Source organism: Eschscholzia californica, unplaced genomic scaffold, assembly GCF_041429995.1.
Source record: "Eschscholzia californica isolate CP2 unplaced genomic scaffold, dmEscCali1.0.p SCAF_4, whole genome shotgun sequence".
In the NCBI taxonomy this organism is placed as follows: domain Eukaryota; kingdom Viridiplantae; phylum Streptophyta; class Magnoliopsida; order Ranunculales; family Papaveraceae; genus Eschscholzia; species Eschscholzia californica.
In genome coordinates, this window is record NW_028238461.1 from 53424941 (window position 1) to 53445460 (window position 20520).

General features: G+C 37.4%; 3 protein-coding genes across 10 annotated transcripts; all 3 read right to left on the reverse strand.

The window, feature by feature from the left end:
- Window positions 1-2897: 2897 nt before the first annotated feature.
- LOC147546130 (uncharacterized) lies at window positions 2898-6966 on the reverse strand. Its single transcript, XM_086637164.1, has 5 exons — window positions 6366-6966; window positions 5017-5728; window positions 4313-4685; window positions 3467-3871; window positions 2898-3333 (listed from the first exon to the last, which is right to left on the reverse strand). Exons 1-4 carry the CDS (start codon window positions 6655-6657, stop codon window positions 3821-3823), a joined length of 1428 nt encoding a protein of 475 aa, XP_086493290.1. The 5' UTR covers window positions 6658-6966; the 3' UTR covers window positions 2898-3333; window positions 3467-3820.
- A 2334-nt stretch (window positions 6967-9300) lies between these two features.
- LOC147546131 (uncharacterized) lies at window positions 9301-15001 on the reverse strand. Of its 7 annotated transcripts, none has more exons than XM_086637655.1 (8): window positions 14170-14986; window positions 12814-13525; window positions 12075-12447; window positions 11462-11865; window positions 10819-11320; window positions 10566-10718; window positions 9710-9920; window positions 9301-9602 (listed from the first exon to the last, which is right to left on the reverse strand). In XM_086637655.1, exons 1-4 carry the CDS (start codon window positions 14459-14461, stop codon window positions 11815-11817), a joined length of 1428 nt encoding a protein of 475 aa, XP_086493781.1. In that variant the 5' UTR covers window positions 14462-14986; the 3' UTR covers window positions 9301-9602; window positions 9710-9920; window positions 10566-10718; window positions 10819-11320; window positions 11462-11814. The 7 variants fall into 7 exon arrangements, with proteins under 7 accessions (XP_086493781.1, XP_086493782.1, XP_086493778.1 ...); XM_086637656.1 differs by having other exon boundaries at window positions 10819-11267; window positions 14170-14782; XM_086637652.1 differs by lacking the exon at window positions 10566-10718 and having other exon boundaries at window positions 10927-11320.
- A 315-nt stretch (window positions 15002-15316) lies between these two features.
- Window positions 15317-18045, reverse strand: LOC147546132 (putative purple acid phosphatase 20). 2 transcript variants are annotated; one of them, XR_015224001.1, is made up of 5 exons: window positions 17304-17682; window positions 16783-17077; window positions 16016-16651; window positions 15777-15978; window positions 15317-15696 (listed from the first exon to the last, which is right to left on the reverse strand). XR_015224001.1 is itself a non-coding variant. In XM_086637657.1 (5 exons), the coding sequence occupies exons 1-5, from the start codon at window positions 17463-17465 to the stop codon at window positions 15516-15518; spliced, it is 1302 nt and encodes a 433-aa protein (XP_086493783.1). In that variant the 5' UTR covers window positions 17466-18045; the 3' UTR covers window positions 15317-15515. The 2 variants fall into 2 exon arrangements, 1 of the variants encoding a protein (XP_086493783.1); XM_086637657.1 differs by having other exon boundaries at window positions 15777-15865; window positions 16077-16651; window positions 17304-18045.
- Between the last annotated feature and the right edge of the window lie 2475 nt (window positions 18046-20520).

Here is a 20520-nt window from a genome sequence, read left to right on the forward strand (position 1 = left end):
TTGCAAATGAATTAGTGTCTCTTAAAGAAATGGTCCACAAGAAGAGGACCAGAGTACTCAAAAAGATAAAACTTTGTAAGCTTCTTGATCATAACAAGTAATAAGTAGTAGTAGATAAAGAGAATAAATGTATGGGTATAATGAATTATCAGTCAAATTGGTTTGAATGAGACTATGAGAGAGAGAGAGAGAGAGAGAGAGGATCAACCATGAGAAATGAGCAGCTGCAGGAGCAGAGAAAGTAGCAGGAAAGGCATAATTGAGGAGAAAGTTTTTGATGGTTTTCATTTCAATCTAATAAAGATATAAATTTCTTTTGGGCTGAGCTTATAATGATGGCCAAAACTCATAATAATAGTGGTAGTAGCATAGTATTTTCTTTCTTTCTCTTTCCTACCCATCTTTTTAGTCACCATCTTTTTTTCAACCCTCCTTTCTCCCCCAACTCTTTCATTAATATTTGCTTTTTTACATCAAACGTGTGTCTTTGTGTTTTCTTTGGAGCAATAAAAAGGGAAGATTTTTTTGTCTAGGTTGTTATATAGGGTAAGGTTATATAAATTCGTAGAGACGAATTCTTTTGCATCAGATTGAATATGAAGAGATGAAACCATCTCAATAGTACCTTTGTTTTTATTATTTTTTTAAAACCATAGTATTTGGTAAAATTTATTTCGTCATTCTGCTAGTATCCGATCCTAAAAAGAAATTTTAGAAATGAAAGGAAAGTTTGACTTTCCATAAATGTAATTTGTACCCGAAAGATTTGCATGGTTTCATGGAGATGTGCACTCAAGTGCTCCCATACATCTTCATATTATGGGACTAAATTTCATCATGGTTAAAACTTATGATGGATGAGACAGAGGGAGAGGGGGGTAGAGAGTAGAGAGAGAAGTAAATACACTTTTATTTACGAGGGCTGGTAGGGCGAGGAATGAATGGATTGGTTCCAGACCAAAGAAGGCATATGACCTCATGAACAGAGCAACCCCTTAAAGAAGTCTTACTTGTCTTGGGGGCCATTAAATCATATCACATAATAACCCTGCATGGAGTTCAACAAAAAAAAAAAAAAAAAAAACCCTGCATGGTGAATGATGAGAGTTACATTATTAGGGGTCTTAATTGTCATAATAACCCTAGAACCCTTTTCTCACCATGGGGTAAGGTAGATTGACAAAGGGTGGAATGGTTATTTTGCATCACCCCAAGTTGCCCTTTTCTACTGGCTTCACACTCCTTGCCCTCGTTGCTGATTTAACAATTTCTATGCAACCCCAGTCAAACTACATTTTCAAATGAAACGGTAGGAAGTGCTATATTTGTGTCACTCTCAACTAAACTATGGGGTCGAAGTAGTGAAATGGTCTCACACCTCTTAAGTCCATAAAATTTTGGGATCGAATTTCGAAAAAAAACAGTTTATCAAGATTATCCCATGTATACAAAGCAATAAATAAAATAAAAGTAGGACATCCAAACATCTTAGGATAACCTTAAGAGTGTTGATATGACCTATAAGACCCAAGATGTCTAGTGGTGACCGTTATTGTAGATCAAAGACCCGACTCCCAGAGGGAGTCCAAAAAAGCGAAGTACATAAACCAAATACTTCACTATCAACATGATGAGCTTGAAGAACAGAAAATGATTTCGAGATGGAAAAGTAATTTGGAATCTAATTAACATTTTAAGGACTATTCATGTAGGTCACAGGGTTGGCAGAAAAACACAACAATGTTGTTCATGAGATTTTTTTTGTTCTCTCTCATAGCTTATTTGGCCTGTGCATGAGTTAAAGATATAGTCAATGAGATGAGCTGTGGTTGAAAATTTGTTGGCTTCATCATCATCATGGATCTTGAGAGCAAATACTTCTTCAACTGCCATTATTACCTCCACATTATCTACATGCATCTCTGTATCATTCTTAACTATTAGGTTCACCTGTCAAACACCAAATATGTTATAATTATAGCCCTAAATTCTTACTAGTTGCATAAACACGAATAAGTAATAAAGATACAAGGGGAAGCATAAGTAAAAAATATGACCAGATTTACAGAAATTAAATTTGAAACTGCACTATATTTCCAACCTAAAAATATTAGAACAGGAAAGAAGAACAGAGAAGGGGCGAAAACGAAAAGGGAAACTCTTTCAGTCCTAATATCCAATACAATTACTCTTTGCGAGTTATACTAATTCTTAGTCATAATCCTGTCTGAAGCATCCGTAGGCAAACTCCTGGTAATAGAGAATATTCATCTTCAGTTTCCCTTTTTTCAGTATATCTTGCTGCTGTTAAATGCTTAATGCATTCAAAGTGTATGAATAAGAAGCAGAAAACAAACAACAGTAAAATGAACAAGTACAGGAGGTAGGTATGATTGGTACCTAGGCAGGATCAAGGAAGGGGAAAGATCTGAGAAGACCAAGAACACGACAGCTGATCTCCTATTCTTAAGGGACTTACAGCAGAAGTAGCTGTGTTGACAAGAGAAAACTCTAGCTCCCTGGATATGCCCAAATGCAGAAGTTCTTCATTAGAATAGTGAGACTCGATCGAAGATGGTAGAGTTTGAATTCCATCTTTTGTATACAAGCTGATCAATCACTACTTTCTTTCCTCTTTCTCAATGTGTTAACTTTTTTTCTCCAGAACTTTGTAGGTATACTTCACCCCCCTCAGGGATCAGATACAAAAGAGGGAATCACAGAAATATAACGGTCCAACTAGAAGATGTGAACAATATATCTGCTTTCTAGTTCAGAAAGAAGATGTATAAGGTATTTACCATGAAATGTTGACAACCCTAATGTCAAACTGTTTTTGTTAGGTAACACGTTTCCTCCTAACGAGATCTTCGTGCCTCCGAGGTCGATGTTGAAAATGAAAAGAAAAATGATGTTTTTATTTAGACACACCCCACCCCCAAAATAATGATCCATACTCATACGGGTAAATGTCCGAAAATCCAACATGCATGCTCCTCGACAACACCAAACCAACAACATAACTTCTCATTATATAGAGCCATTGGATGTAAATAAAGTGGCAAGGTGAGGGTTCAAAATCGATGCGAAGAGAAAACACAACGACAGTTAAGCAAATAAGATCAATCATCATCAAGTTATTACTTTCGGGACCAAGGTAGATATTCACTTCACCGGAGATGATTCTTGATATTCTTGCGGAAGATGCTCCTCGCTAGAGCTTTTCATTGAAGTTCAGAGGTTTCGCACAACGAGCTTTTCTCGGCTAAATTGTGAATGCCCGTCCTGGAAAGCCCAAACTAGGTTGGAGGTTATCGAAAGCAGTTCACGGTGCTGAGGTATAAAACAAGCAAAATCACATTACTATGATTTCAGAGGAAAGTCAAAAAACACAACATGCCATATGGAGGGAAAAGAATAGAAGAAATAGGCTTTTGATCTGATGTAAGGTCTTTAAATGAAATACCTTCTTCATGCTAACCAAATATATATATATATATATATATATTCCAGCTACAAGAAATGTATCTGTAATTTATCATCATCATCAGTTGCAATACAAGGTTTTCTAAGAGCTCGCGCATTAAAAACCACTATATTCTTGGTTCACTTCTGCCAATAAGATGTAGGAACTTTCCCCAGAAGTCGGGACCAAGGTCTTTAGAGTGAGAAGAGGAGATCCGACAGATCGATGTGTCCATGCCCCCACCTTACTCGGCCTTGGATCCTTATGCCTGCACCCCTGCCAGTTCAAATAATATGTGCCATGTAGGCAATAAGCCCGTTTGTACTGGCAAGAGGCAGGCATGGCCCATGCCCCTTAGCGGGGCCGGGCTAACCCAAAACTTGCTTCCTGTTGCTGCTGATGTGTCTGCAGGAAACATCCAACGACAAAATTTATGAGAAAAAGTTATCAACTATCACAGTAAATAAATAGAGCCTGGGAGACTTTCAACTTAACATAATGCTATTATTTTATATCATTCTTACCGACAAAAACGTAATTATAATGGCATACCGAAATCATAAACCTTAATCAACCCAATTTCTATAAAAGAATCTAAGGGCTCAGCTAGTTATGTAGTTGACTACAAGATTTTTTTGTTTAACATAATATTTGAGTTTTACAAACATAATGTGTGAGAGAAAATGTACCATTTCAGAAAAAAACTAATACGCAGATCAGACGGGCACAAACAAGGCAAAAACTAGATGTTCTGGTTTGTCACACACTCCGAACAGTTTTTACTTTTGAACCTTTTGTTCTCAAGCTAATGGAAACTACGAAATTCAACTAAAAAAGTATATGTACCTGTGTATAAGATTGGTGATCATGTCCGTGTTGATTGACAAATGGCATCCCAGGTCGTCGGGCAACAGGGTAATGAGAGGATTGCAGATAGATCTGGGAAGTGGAGTTAGTAGCAACATAATTTGGACTGTTGAAAGGTCCCATCGTTGCTTCCGGAGGTCCGTACCCAGTTTCAGGAGGCCCTGATGCTCCAAAGGGCCCTCTTAGGTGTTGGGAGATTTGTTGTGGATGGTGTTCAACGGGAACTTGTGGCCTGTGAACTGGGCCAAGCTGTGGGAATTCGGTATTATAGTTCAGTGCAGGTGTATACAATGCTTGCATGGTGTATGGTCCTCCGCTAAACCCAAAACCAGGGTCGAATCTCTGCATATACCTGCAGAAGCATGTAATTGATCATTATTAGATTTCTACTTACAAAAATAAATTAAATTTATGGTGATTATGATTGATAAATGGCTGGCTGCAAATTGTTTAGAAATGGTCACATCATTGCTCTAATCACCTTGCTTCCATTTCCCTCTCCATATTCTCTCACAAACTTCTGGCAAGAGAGAGTTGGAATACGCAAACCAGAAAAGATGGGCTTGGTTTGAATTGGACAATTTGACCCAAGAAATTTGCCACAAATGAAGACCAATGAAACTTGCAGGTAACACAATAAAACGTTAAAGAAAAAACTATAATTAGAATAACCGCCAAAGTACCTGTCATAACTCCTGTCATAATCCGGATCTTTAACATCAACATCCCGGTCTCGAAAGATAGCCACCCTATTATTTGCCCTGAACCTACTACTAACTGGCTCCTTCTCTGTCCGACCTCTATCTGATCGACTACTACCAATAGAAGACTCAGGCAATGTCCTGCCAAGACTCACTTCAGGCCGAGACTCTTCAATAACAGATTTATCATCATTCCTTGAAGTAATGCGGGAGTTCGGGAAGTTATCCTGCACCACAGGCTCACTTTCTGATACGCCATTAATATCAGCAGTGTTAGAGCTAAATATTCTTGCACGAGCCCTATTGTATTCCGCTTTTCTTTCCTCGACACTTTTGGCATGACTTGACTTGGAATGGTGAGAATTTCCACTGTTAGCCATCTGCGACCGCATCTCTGGCCTTCGTTTAATAGCAACCTTCACAGCAGTGTTCTTGTCTTCTCTTGACAGGCTAAAAGGAATGTCTGCCAGGCGAACTAGAGGTGATCTGCAATTAGAAGTTTTCTGAACAATTATTCTGGAACTTGCCGTATCAGGTAGATTGCTGTCTACTAGAACCATTGATTGCAAGAAGTAATGTTCAGCCACTCGATGAGCTGCCAATCTCAGATAAGATGTAGGAAGTTGTTGAAACTCAAGTTGCCGCCGTGCAGGATCGCGAATGAACTTCTCAACTTCTTGCTCCATCCGCAAAACTAAACATAGAGTGAGACGGTCAGATAATAGAAATTTAATAAACGAATAAAAGCATATGCAAATCACATGTACAAGTATTAGCAACTATTTGCATGCCCAAGTTATAATGATACCACCTGCCTTAACATATAGATGAAGTAGTACTCAGGTGCTTAAATTATAATCGACCCGCTATTAAAACCGAAAGCCTGGTCATCCAACATCCTAGTCAATTAAAGGTTTCATTCTATTGGTAATAACTAATTCATTATTTAACAAATGCTTCAATATATAAGGTAAAAGAAATGTTGAGAATTGTAATTCCACATTATTTAGTTTGTCTAGGTCATCTTATTTGCTTGGATCTGTTCTTACCTCATTACTCCAAATAGGTCAAAAATCTAACATGGGTTGACACTCTTTAATTTTACTTCTAATCTTCCAGTTGAACTTTTTCATGTTGCAAGTAAAGAAGCATGCATGTAAATTGTAAAATTCTTCTCAAGAACAATTCAAAAAAAGTGACTTTGAAGTATGAAACTAGAGAAATCTAATTTAATCACAAGAAAAGTTAAACTACAAATCGAAGTATAAAATAGAGAAGTTATCAAATAGTCAGTAAAAACAACTCAACCCCTAAATTATGATAGAACTTACTTGAAACCCTCTCCCTAGGGTTCTGTAAGGCTTCTCTGAGAAATTGATCGACTTGATTGACAGCATCATCAGAAGAACCACCTCCGTTTCTCTCAGAGCCAATTGTAGAAGCTGGTGTATCAGTATAAGCTGAAGATACATCAGCGAACTCCGACACCGGCAAACAAGAAGAAGAAGATGAAAAAGAAGCGGAATTATTCTTAGAGTTCACCATCAACCTACTCATACTCTCATCCAAATCCGCCATCTCCCACGAATCCGGGGCCCCGGTATCCTCCATTGAGCCCTTCATAGACGCGGGAAAGAAAAACTCTAGGGTTTGAGAATAGAAAAAGTCATCAAAATCAAGGAAAGATCGAACTAATCGATCTCTATCAGAAAAGAAGTAGAAGAAAGATAACAAATCTGATTAGTAAAGAAGAAAAGGAATTGATGAAATTAGGGCAAGAACGTGGAGACTGAGGAGGGTTGTTCCCTTATTGGTGCCAACGCCGGAAACAGATGTCTTCCTTTTGACCCCCTCAATTATCGTTGATAATTGAGTTAACTCCCTAAGTAATTGGCACTTGCAGTTTTCTCCTTAGACTTACCAATTTTATTACCAGGAATAATGATCGACTAATGTAATTTTAATAATTTTAATGAATTATTTTGTTGTTGAGTTTAATTAAAAAGTATGATTCTTAGAGATTTATTTTTGTCTGAAGATCATTTAATTTATGATTTCAATTTCTTTACCCAACAATGTTCTACTTGTCAAAAATTGTAAGTCTTACCACTCATTGAACAGGTTAAACTCAATTACCATTTTTGTTCAGAGTGTGAGGGGAAAAAACTCTTCTTTTCAACTTATAGATAAGAAGGGTATGTGATAGGTCCAGTGTGTTTTTTTTTCTTTTTTTTGTCGAAAGGATACAGTAGTGTCCAACTGATCATATCAATCCATTTAAAAAGGGATTCGACCGAAGAGTTGTCAACCTAAAAGTTTGGGCAAATCTAAGTAGGAGATTTATTTGGTACACCATGTCGCAACATTTATAGAATTCACCTTTTGAATTGAGCAAGTGCTTTTTTGGTGGATACCAACGCCCTAGACATTTTTGTGTGTCACGCTAATCGAATTAAGCAATAAGCTTTACGCGAATTAAGCAAATATAACCCTAAGGAGTTTTTCTTTTTTGGAAATAGACTAGTATAGTCATTACATAACCATCAAGATGTGATATTAAACCCTTACAAACTAAGCAAATGGCTTAAAGACCATCTAACATACCAAAGAGTCTAAAACCTAACTAACTTATTTTATTTATACATTTTGATAACTCAAATTCAATAACCATCGATCACACGTCCCCTGGGAATTGAAGACCCTAACGAGTTAGGCAAATACGACCATTGGCGAACTAAGCAAACTAAGTAAATGTAGACCTGCACATACATGGGTGTCGTTTGGAATATTTGCTAGGTTCACCTTAAACTTTAATCAAGACCCTTCATACCACCATAAAAAACTCGAAAACTAGCATATAAATTATTTCATAAAAAAAGGGATATTTTGGGAAAGGGGCAAAGTAACGTTCCAAGTGATGACTTTGGAGTACAAATTTAAATATTTTGGAGTTTGAGCATTGACTAACTTTGACTTAATTTTCCATCTAAAAATAACAAAAACTAACTTTTAAATTAACTTTCCATCCAAAGTTAATAGGCTAACAAATGTTCTTGTTAATTTTCCATTACCGCATCGACGACTCCCATTCTTTTGCATCAAACGGTCGGAACTAAGTCATACTTTTACGACCATTAACTTTTTATTATGTAGAAGAAGTCCACTTTTACGTCTCACATTCAATTGGTTTAGCTTGCATTAAAACGTCTTATTCTGGATAAATCATGTAGTTTTTTTTATGAAAAGAATTGAGTTTCCATTGTTTTAAAAGTAGACTTCTCCAACGGAATAAAAAGTTATGGTTGTACAAGTATGAGTTAATTCCGACCGTTTGATACAAAATAATGTGAGTCGTAGATGCGGTAATAGAAGATTAACAGTAATATCTGTTAGTCTATTAACTTTGGATGGAAGGTTAAGTTAAAAGTTAGTTTTTGTTATCTTTGAATGAAAAATTAAGTCAAAGTTAGTCAATGTCCCAAACTCAAAAAAATTCAAATATGAATTCCAAAGTCAACACTTGGAACATTGCTTTGGCCCTTTCCCAAAATATCCCAAAAAAAAACATCATATAAATTTTAATCATGATCCTTTGTAACACCATAAAACAAGTTAGAAACTACAAGCATATAGCCACCATAAAACTTTCAACACAAAAAAAACCACCATAAAAAGCTGTAAACTACGTTTGGGCCATGTCTGGTACTTCAAATAGCCCCAAAGGAGAAGTTTTTTTTTTTTGTTGACTAACCCAAAACAAGAAGTTGATATGTAGATCTAAGCTGTCCCAAATCTGTTTTGATCGCACGTATCTGTTGTTGCCGATGAACCTATCACCAAGAGAAAGTCTCTCTCTTAAGGTGAAGCGCGTTTCAGCCATCTCCAACTCTCTCCGAAAGACTTGGGAGGTGGCAACGGAATATTTTAGAATTGCTTCTTCCCCCACCACGGATGAAACCGTGACAAACTGAACGGAAGGTTCAGATAGCGAATTCTGTGACTCATTTATCACCGCGTCTACATCTATCCATGACTATGCATAGATCACCCCTATTTGTGTGGTCCGTTCCAGTGACAGCATTCCCACTTTTATTATCACTTCCGGTACTGGCAGGGGCAATTACCATGTTATTAACCGATCGAAACTTTAATACAACCTTTTCTGATCCCTGGAGGGGGAGACCCCATATTATACAAGGAGTAGGCCTTTGCATTTTACCCCTCCAACATTTGCTGGATACACCCAACATTTAACATGGATGCTCGTTGACAAACCAAATAACATAATTTTTCATAATACCAGCAGTTCGGCAAAAGTAAATGAAGTTTCCAGACAAAGCTTCAAAGTCGAAAGAGAGATGAACATAGAGAAAGTTGAGTAAATAAGATTAAGTTTGTCATCAGTGACTACAAGACACAAACTAAGGTGAAATAGAGATATTTACATCAACTGTGATGATTGCTGATATCTTTCATGATGTTCTTCTACTACTGCTTCCCGTCAAAGTTATTTTAGCACCATGGCTGAAACGTAAATGTCATCCCTTAGAAGGGCAGAAACAAGGTTCCTGAGAGCAAACCATCGTCCAGAGGTATATGAAACAAGCAAAATCAAATTACAAAGATTGTTGAGAAATGTGGGCAGAAACATGGCAAATGATGGGAAAAAATGTACCTGTAATTTAGCATCGTCAGTCAGAACGTGCCTCCACCTAACTCAACCTTGGATCCTTACGCTTGAACCATGCAGGTTAGGAATGGGATAGTACATGAAGTGTACGCAAACCTTGAGAACAGGCCCATTTGTACTGGCGAGGGGCAGGCACCCAAGCCCCTCGGCAAGGCTGGGCTAATCCACAACTTGCTTCTGGCTGCTCCCAACGAATCTGCAGAAAACATTTAACAGAAGTTATAGGGAAGAGTTACCATGATGAAGTAAATAGAGCTCAAGAAATTTCCATCATGAAATGCTGTTTTTGCTTTGATAATTTCATGTCGACAGAACAGAACAATAAGATTGTCACAAAAATGTAACTATGTTCACGAAGATTAGGGATGTGCAGGTAAGCTCTGGCTTCCACTTAAACTAAGTCCATGGCTCTCCGTCATCATTTTGGACTGATAACGAAACAGCCGAGGAAGAGATGATTAGAGGTGACAGGAAGTAAATACAAGGTTCTTATGCTAGAAAATAAGCTGGTTGTCTAGTTAACAAAAATTGTTTTAGACCATCTCATCACCGAGAACGAGAAGAAAATCACTGAAGTAAAATAAGATATGAAAGAAAAAACTCGAATACAAGTTTCTATTCTTAATCATTCTGATTTTTTCCCAAATATTACAATTATTCACATAGGGAGAGACAGTTTTCTTGAAACCATTGTAGCTTGAGATATACATATTTGAGTCTGTGCAGTGATTTCGGAGGAATTAATACATCAGCCTTCGCTTTCAAAGCCGCACATTTACGAGTTGTTTATCTTTCAATACAGTCACAGTTGATCATGTTCAAAGCACAATCTAGGGATTACCTGTTGTCTGACCCTTCCAAACATGTCAGGCGTCCAGCAGAACCAAGGACATAAGAATTGTGTTTCTTACCTAAACCTTGATCGGCGCAGGACACTAGATAATCCGATAAATGGGCTATCTCATTGACGCCTCAGAATGACAGTTGATCGGACCTTCTAACAACAAAAAAAAGAGACCCAAGATTGAAGATACCTAATACTCTAATTGGAAGGAATAACTGAGGCAACCACTAGATGAACTGGTCTGTCTCACCCGTTTACATGATTCTGGGTTGTCTGACGCACAGAGCAGTTCTTAGCTCTTACTTTTGTGTTTATGTTCCCGAGCTAATAGAAATTCAAAGAACAAAGCTACGTGTACCAGTCCAAAAGATTGGTGAAGATGTTCATGCTGATTGAAAAATGATATTCCAGGTCGCCGGGCACCAGGATAGTCAGAATCACAGATAGATGGAGGAGGTGGAATTTGCATCAACATGATTTGGGCCGATAATCATTGCTTCCGGAGGGCCATACCCGACTCCAGGAAGTGAGGATGCCCCGATCCAGGGCCCACGCAGGTGTTGAGGGGTTTGTTCTGTGGTGCCCAATGTCGGTGACCTGCGAGCGGAGCCAAGCTGTGGGAATTTGCCCTTGGAGTTCAAGGCAGGTGAATGTAACGTCTGCACGGTGTATGGTCCGCTATCAATAAGCTTCCCTTGGCTGAAACATAAATGTCGTTCCTCAAAATCCCATACGAAGTTCTCGACAGCTGTCTGCCGAGGTATACAACAAGCAAAAATCAAACTACTATGATTCCCGATATAGGTGAACAGAACACACAACACATGCCATGATGCCATATAGAAGGAAAAGAAATAGACTTCTGATTTGTTTAAGGTCTTTAAATGAAATACCTTCTTCATCCTCATCAAATGTAAACATTTCAGCTACTGGAAAATGTTTCAATAAGCTGGAATCATCACTTGCAAAACAAGTTTCTCTAGGAGCTTGTCCATCAGAAATCGCTACAATCAGGTTTGCTTCTGCTAGTAAGATGTAAGAAGCTTCCCCTAGAAGTTAGGACCAAGGCATTTGGAGTGAAAAGAGCAGATTTGAATGATCGATGTGCCCATTCCCCCACACCACTCAACCTTGGATCCTTATGCCTGCACCCCTGCCTGTTCAAATAATAGGTGCCATGCAGGCAACCTTAAATTTGAAAATGTGCCCATCTGTACTGGCAAGGGGCAGGCATGGCCCATGCCCCTTAGCGGGGCCGGGCTAATCCAAAATTTGTTTCCGGCTGCTGCTGATGAGCCTGTGGGAACCATTCAAAACAAAACTGGTAAGGGAAACAATCAACCATCATAGTAGTAAAGCTCGGGAGACTTTCAACTTATAAAACTGTTTTCACTGTAAACTCTTAGAGACAGAAGAGAAATATAAATAATGCAACGCAACTGTATTCAGAAGGACAAAGAATGTAGGAAGTTTCAAAAATGTAGCATTCAGAATAAGTACATCTACCTGTGTGAAAGGTTGGTGAACATGTCCCTGATGATTGACAAATGGCATTCCAGGTCGTGGGGGGCAAGGATAATGTGAAGAACGCATATGGATAGTGGAGGCGGAGTTGGTACCAACATAATTCGGAATGTTGAAAGGTCCCATCATTGGCTCCGGAGGGCCATACCCAGTTTCAGGAGGTGTTGATGCCCCGAAGGGACCTCTTATGTGGTGAGAGATTTGTCGTGGATGGTGCTCAATAGGAACTTGTGGCCTGTGAAATGAGCCAAGCTGTGGGAATTCAGTGTTGTAGTTCAACGCAGGTGAATACAATGCTTGCATGGTGTATGGGCCCCCACTAAACCCGAAACCAGGGTCAAACCTCTGTGCGTACCTGCAAAAGCATGCAACTGTTCATTAGTAATAACTACTTGAAAAAATAAATTAAGATGATCATTATAATGATTGATAAGTGGCTATCTGCAAACTGTTCATAAATGGTTACAACATTATCATGGTCCTTGCTTCCCTTTCCATTTCCCTCTCCATCTCCTCTCAAAAACTTCTGACCAGTGAGAGTTGAAATATGCAGACTAGAAAAGGCAGGTCTGGTTTGAATAGGACAAATTGGATCAAATGATCCAAGAAATTGGTGATAAATGAAGCACGATAAGTAGATATTCTATCGTAGTCAGGATATTCTATTTCGAATGATAAAATGTTAAAGGAAAAATTATAATTGGAATAATCACCCAAATACCTGTCATAGCTCCTATCGTAGTCAGGATCTTTACCGTCAACATCACGGTCTCGGAAGATAGCCACCCTATTATTTGCCCTAAACCTATTAACATCTGGCTCCTCTGTCCGTCCTCTATCTGATCGACTACTACTAGTAGAAGAATCAGACAAAGCCCTGCCAAGACTTACTTCAGGCCGACACACTTCAATAGTAGGTTTATTTTCATATCTCCTTGTACTAATGGGGTGGTTCTGGAAGTTGTCCTGCACCACCGGCTCACTTTCTGATACGCCATTAACACCAGTACTATTAGAGCTAAATATTCTTGCACGAGCTCTATTATACTCCGCTTTTCTTTCCTCAACACTTTTGGCATGATTCGACTTGGAATTGTGAGAATTTCCACTTTTAGTCATCTGCGACCCCTTCTGTGGTCTTTGCTTAATAGCAACTTTAATTGCAGAATTTTTGTCTTCTCCTGGGAGGCTAATAGGAATATCTGCCAGGCGAACTAGAGGTCGTCTGCAATCAGAAGTTTTGTGGACAACGATTCTGGAACCTTCTGCATCAGGTAGAGTGTTGTCTAATAGAACCGTTGATTGCAAGAAGTAATGCTCAGCCACTCGATGAGCTGCCAATCTTAAATAAGATGTAGGCAGTTGTTGAAACTCAAGTTGCCGTCGGCTAGGATCACGGATGAACTTCTCTACTTCCTGCTCCATCCGCAATACTAAACAGAGAGAGGGATGGCAGAAATTTTAACGAAAGAATAAAAGTGAATCTATTTCACTAAAAGGTACATGCAAAACACATGCACAGGAATTAGCAATCAGTTGCAAATTAGGAAAATATGTAGGGAGCTGAAAGACTATAAAAACTTGAGTGATCCTTTCACACCAAAACAAAAATTTATAGAGTTTTGACTAAATTCCTCTTAAAATCTTAAATAGTACCATCTCACCTAACTAAATATACATATGAAATAGTAGTACTTAAGGTGATATGAAAACATAATACATTTCTAACATGCCTGGTCATCTAACATCCCAGCAAATAAAAAATTTTAATCTAATCGTAATCCAGGTACTGAATGATGGGTTCACCTTATTCGGTTTGCCGGGTCTTCTTTTGCTACTATTACTTCTTCCCTTAGTTGTTGGTAATGGTCAAAATTCAAACTTGGGTTAATATTCTACAGTTTTATTTTACACTTCTTTTCTTCCAATTGAATGTTACATGTTGCAAATAAATAAACATGCATATAAATGTATTATCTTCTGAACTATGAAACTAAGGAAAACTCATCTACTTCACAGGCAATTTATCAAATAGTTACAATAAATAACACAAACCCTAAATCATGATAGAACTTACTTGAAAGTCTCTCCCGTGGGTTCTGCAAGGCTTCTTTGAGAAACTGATCAACTTGATTAACAGTATCATCAGAAACCCCACTTTTGATTCCCTCAGTACCAATTGTAGAAGACTCGGCAGGAGTAAGTGCATCAGTAGAAGCTGGAGATTCATCAACGAATTCTGAAACCGGAAAACTAGAAGAAGAAGATGAAAAAGAAGCAGGATTCTTCTTAGAGTTGACCATCAACCTACTCATACTCTCATCCAAATCCGCCATTTCCCACGAATCCGGAGCCCCGGTATCCTCCATTGAGCCGTTGATGGACGCGGGAACTAATTTCTAGGGTTTGAGAATGGAACAAGTCATTGAAATCAAGGAAAGATTGAATCAACAGATCTCTGTCACAAAAGAAGAGGAAAGATACCACTTTTGTTAAGTAAAGAAAGGAATTAATTGATGAAATTAGGGCAAGAAAGTGGAGATTGAGGGATTTTTTTTTCCTTTCTCAGCTATCTCGTTCTTTCAGTACAGTGCCAACGCGAGAAATAGATGCCTTTCTTGGTAGTCTGATAAGGGCAAAAGATTTATCCTATTGCTCAGATACGTGGGTCGGATCTCTCCCATAAACCCGAACCGATTAAAGTACTTTGGGTTTTATATTGGAACTAGATCGGATTGAGATGGGATTTAAAGCAACCATCGTGATAACCCACAAATTAGGGGTGAAGACGGCGTGAATCAAAATCCAACCATTCACACTCGTCCTGTTTCAAGTGAGAGAAACCGGCCAACAACTGGTAGACCAGTTGGTAAGTACATCACTGCATCTACTCTGTAATGACTATTGTAATTAATATTATTAAAAAAGAAAAAGACATCCGTGTGACATTTTCGATTAACGCGCGAACTTGTCATTTGGTGTGACATTTTCCTCACAAGAATTACGAGAAATTTACAATCTTCATGTTTGATAAATCACGAAGATTTTCGTAAAATATTTGATTGAAGTATGTGGTACGCAAGATGTTTGAACAACTTCTAAGTCAAATTTGAGTAAGACTATAAAATATTCTCAACCATTTTTCTTGTCAACCACTAAATGCATCTTATACAGGAAAACTTTCGAAATAATTTACCTTAACATAAAAAGAAAATTCAAGATTCTTTCTTTCAACTTGTTAGTTGCCTTTCAACAAAAAAAAACTTGTTAGTTGCTACCAACTCATTAAAATGGTGGTTGTTTACATGGATTTAACTAAATATAAGATAACTATTTATCATTCTATTTGTATTTTGCTATTCATGTAGAACCAAATAAAAAATAATAACCAACTTTAAACAAGTTTAATAAAACTAAAACGAATTAATGACAAGTAGGATCTGAGGACAGACTTTTCAACCAAACAGAATCAACAACGACAGATTCATCATCATCGTTCCTGTGCCAACTCCACAATGCAACAGTTTTATTGACCACTTCAAATCGACCGTGTCCAAAACTCGCCTCTCTAAACAATGAAATATTGGGTTGGGGATCAATGTACCTATATAACCACAAATAAAACACCATCAACACCTACCAAATTTATATTTTGTGCATACTATTTGGTTGCAGTATTCTTACTTAGTTGCAAGGCCTTCACGGTTGCCACCATCTCCAATTGTAATATGTACTGGACCGCAAGTATCTGCCTTGTCATTATAAACACGAGTCTGAAATTGCACGATAAATATTGATGTTAGTAGCTAATCACAAATAAGTAATAGCAAAGTTAAAATAATGTTTTCACACGAATGAGGTCATATATCATTTTTCTATTTTACGACTTCTGATTCATCTGAACCTGACTTTCTCCATCTTACCTTTTGTCTAAATAAACAAAAGTATCAAAAGTGTATGCATAATAGTGTGATAGAATCTTACGAAGCGCTCGTATGCATGAACATGTCCACTGAAAACAACATCTACCCGAGCTTTATACAACAATTCTTCCATGGATTTCTTCATTCCAACCGATTCATTCTCACCTTGGTGAGCAGTATTTGTATTATACCATGGTGCATGAATGACCACAATAACCCATGAAGTTCTATTTCTATCAACTTTAGTCAAATCATTTTGGAGCCAATTGTACTGATCAGAACCGGGTTCAAAATCTGTATAAGAACCAAGCATAATAACATGAACACCAGTAACTTCAAAATAATAGAACAGGTTAGAACCAGAACCACTTTCTTCAAATGGCATATGCCATCTGGCATTATAAGCTGTAAATGATTTAGGATGGATTAATGGAATTTTCTCAACTTCATGATTTCCTATTGTGACCATCCATGGACGTTGACTTGCTAGGTTTTCTACTAGCCGACCAAATGAGTCCCATCTAGGTTGGTAGAAGTCGGCATATGATAAGTCTCCTGGTAAGAGCATTAGGTCATAATTTGATGCACCAATGTGGTTTAGGGTTGAGGTTGTCCATCCTGTCTGCCCAAGATCACCTACATTTTTTTTCTTTAATGTTAGTATTTTCGAAATAATATTAATAATTTGATGCAACACATTTAAATCTTTCCATACACACATATATATATATATATGGTGAGGAAAATTGTAGAGTTATGGGGCTTACCACTAACAACAAATTTGATGGGAAATTGAGATGGTGGTGTTTTGAAGCTAAACTCACGAGTCGTATCTGATCCACACCGATAATAATACATAGTACTGGGCTTCAATGGCCCAATTACAACATCATGTATTTCTCCGGACTTATAAACCATATACTTATACGAAGAAGTAGTTCCAGTTGTCGATAAATTATATGTCCCCTTAGTAGTACCATACTCAACTTTCGCCGGAGTTTCATCTTCTTCGGTAACCCATGATATTCTCATCTTATCTTTACCAACTAATGATATATGCACCTGTAAATAACATACATTTAAATTCCAATTATAATTTTGAAAAAAAAAAAATCACAATCTTTTATTGATTTTTTACCAAAATTTGATTTGGCAAATTTGTCTTAGTACTGAAAAACCCGTTTCAGGCTAAAAAAAACTGTTTTTTCATTAAGAAACTGTAACATAGAAGAAAACGGAATGACAAAGAAGAAGAAAATGGGATTTCTTGATTTTGGAGATGGAATACCTGTTGGGTAGAAGAAGAAGTAAGATCTTGATCAGACGAACTGAGAGAAATTGTGCTTCTCGCTGGTGGACGATTGTAACAGTTAACATTTCCGATAAACATGCGGAAAGATAATAATAATAATAGAATTAACCGTGACATAATTTCTTGAACAACCGCCATTTCCCGTTTTAATTTGAGTAGAAGAAACTAGGAGGAAAGAAAGGTTGGAGAAGAGGAAGTAATTGAGTATGGAAAGGTTGAAGGAGAATCACTCAATGTGGAAAGGAATTAGGTTTTATTAGAGAAACAGAGAGAGGGGTGAGGAAGTAAGAGAGACGTGACCATTTTATTTGTATTCATCGATTCTTCCCAACCTCCTGTCCTGGCTAGTATTTATGGCGTGATAAAGCTCTCTTGTTTCTTTCTTATACCCTTTGAAAAGGTACTTATATTCTAGTCGGTATCCATGAAAAGGCAAAAAGCCATATAAATTTCAAATAAAGCCTCATAGTATCAAATTTTGTTAAGATGGTGGTACGGATCGATGATACGTTAAGGATGGACGGTTGGAACAACCTACATGTCTATATTAGGTGAAAGAATGGGTCATTTTTCAATTTTTCCCTATTGTGCAACAGGCAGAGCTCGCATCAACATAAATATTGTCAGACGATCGATGATTCTTTGCCAACGTCGATTGCCGACAAGTATTGGAGGAAATTTAAAAAGATAAAGAAATTATCAAAACGAAAATAAAATCTACAAGTAACCCTCTTTTCACATGTCTACTTATTGTCGCTTTCTCATTATAGATTTGTCATTGTACAAATAGTCCATTCAATTTGTTCAATGTGCGGTCCCAAAATCTTAACTTGAGCTTCAAAATTGTGAGATGTAAGTTGGTATTTTGGTATCTGTAAGTTTTAAGTGATGTAAGTACAAACAACTGCCGACAATGTAAAGAGGATGTAAGAATCGTTCACATGATATCATGTGATACAGAATTATGAAGAGAATGTAAGCATACAAAATTTTAAAAGCTACGAAGAACTACTTTCATATTATGTCCTAACTCAGTGATATTTTAGAAGGGTGCACAAGTATCCGTGTGCAAGAACATTTATGTCACATGAGTTGTTTTATACTTGTTTTTTTTTATTTCTAACAGAAATGTTAAACGGGACATTCCTAGACAAGGTGAAGTTCCATATCAAAAAACAACACTAAGTTGATAAAAAAAAATAGACCGACTTCAGACATCTACTAACCGTGCAATATTATTCCATTATTCCTTTGACATATGAACGGCTCAAATGATATAACAGAACAATTTCAAGACAAGAAGAAAGCGTGAAATCGTATCTTTGTCAATCAATGTAGTCGTCACGGGATTACACAGGGCAATAATAGAGACTCCTGCAAATATAGTACACACAAAGCTATTTACTTATCAACTAAAAATACTATTTTCTTCCACCAAAAAAATGTAAAAAGATATAAACTATTTAAGTATTTAATTAAGGTTCCCATCTCTCGATTAGGGAAATGATAAAGTTACAAAAGATTTTGACAAAAAAAGGTTCCCAGCTGATGTGGCGGGTGTGGTTTCAAACTTTGACCAAATCTAGGCCGTTGAGAGATGAAAATCACAACAGCCACATCAGCTGGGAACTTTTTTTTGTCAAAATCTTTTGTGATTCTAGCATCTCTCTTCCGATTAAGCTATTTGTTTTATGTAAGGATTTTCTTATTGGCTATGATACTATATACTTGTATAGATGATGATAGATTGATAGATACCTCTTGATTAAAGGATTTCTAGGGGTGATAAGACAGAGACGGCGTTTTTCTTTTCTTTCTCAGTATCATAATCTCACTCGTTCGACTCGTTAAATGAAGGGTTCAGGGTTTAGGGAAGAGGGTCCTACTCAAACTGATCTGAAATTAGTCTCAAACAGTTTTTGCAACCAGTCATATAATGAATCAGAAAAATCTGTCACCGATAAAAAAACATTCTTATAGCTAAGCTACCAGTCTTAGCATAACTTTATTAGCATTGCCAACCTAGTAGTAAGTTCAGTAGTTAGAAAAGACTGAACTTGTTAAATTAGTTCACTTGGGGTAGTGAGACTAGATAGGGCAAATACTAATTTCCGAGCTGTCTTATTTTGGAGTCACATTTTTCGAATCTACTAAAGCTTGTAATGGTAGTTTTTACCACTTAAGAGTAAAAATAGTTTGCTTCTACGATGTTCGTTCATATTATTGTTATTACGTGTTTCACGTTTGAAAGGAACATCTTCCAGTGTCTTATTCAATAATCTGATATCAATTATAGTTTTCTTTGACTTCTTACATTTTTTAATTACTCAAAAGTAGACACAAATGTTAAATCAGAATAGAACACCACATATCTTTTTTTTGTTAGGGTTATTTTCCTAATGACTCCCAACTTTGTGACCAGCTTCCCGCCTGGCCCCCTACTTTACGAGAAATACCCATATGACCCCCTTCCGTTATAACACCGTTACTCTCTCTCCTCCATCTCTTTTTCTCTCTCTGCCATGTCACGCCACATCATCTGTTAGCCACCTCATCACCTTCTCCGGCGGAAGTCGCCGGCCGGCCAAATTTCCGGCCGGCGACCTCTGCCGGAGAAGGTGATGAGGTGGCTAACAGATGATGTGGCGTGACATGGCAGAGAGAGAAAAAGAGATGGAGGAGAGAGAGTAACGGTGTTATAACGGAAGGAGACCATATGAGTATTTCTCGTAAAGTAAGGGGCCAGGCGGGAAGCTGGTCACAAAGTTGGGGGCCATTAGGAAAATAACCCTTTTTGTTAAAATAACACCACATATCTTTTTTTTTTTGATGAAGGAACACCACATATCTTGAGAATGTTTATATTTCAGCTCCATTTGCTATAATAGAAAAACTCTTTATCAGTTGTATTATATAATAAATTGAATGAAGATATACATGTTCACACTATTAGCTGAAAACTACATAGCAATGTTGATTAGTTAAGTGGACTAGAAACAAAGAATTGGAATTAACACTTTAATATATGTTGAGACATTAGAATCCTAGTAATGCATATCTTTACTAATTCTAGGCCCACAATTATGGCTCAATATGTCGATATGAAATTTTCCTCTATTTCTGCTGAGCAAAAATTCGGCGAGTTATGTCAGCAGAACGGATTAAAGATTTCGAAATTTTTGTCGATGAGGCG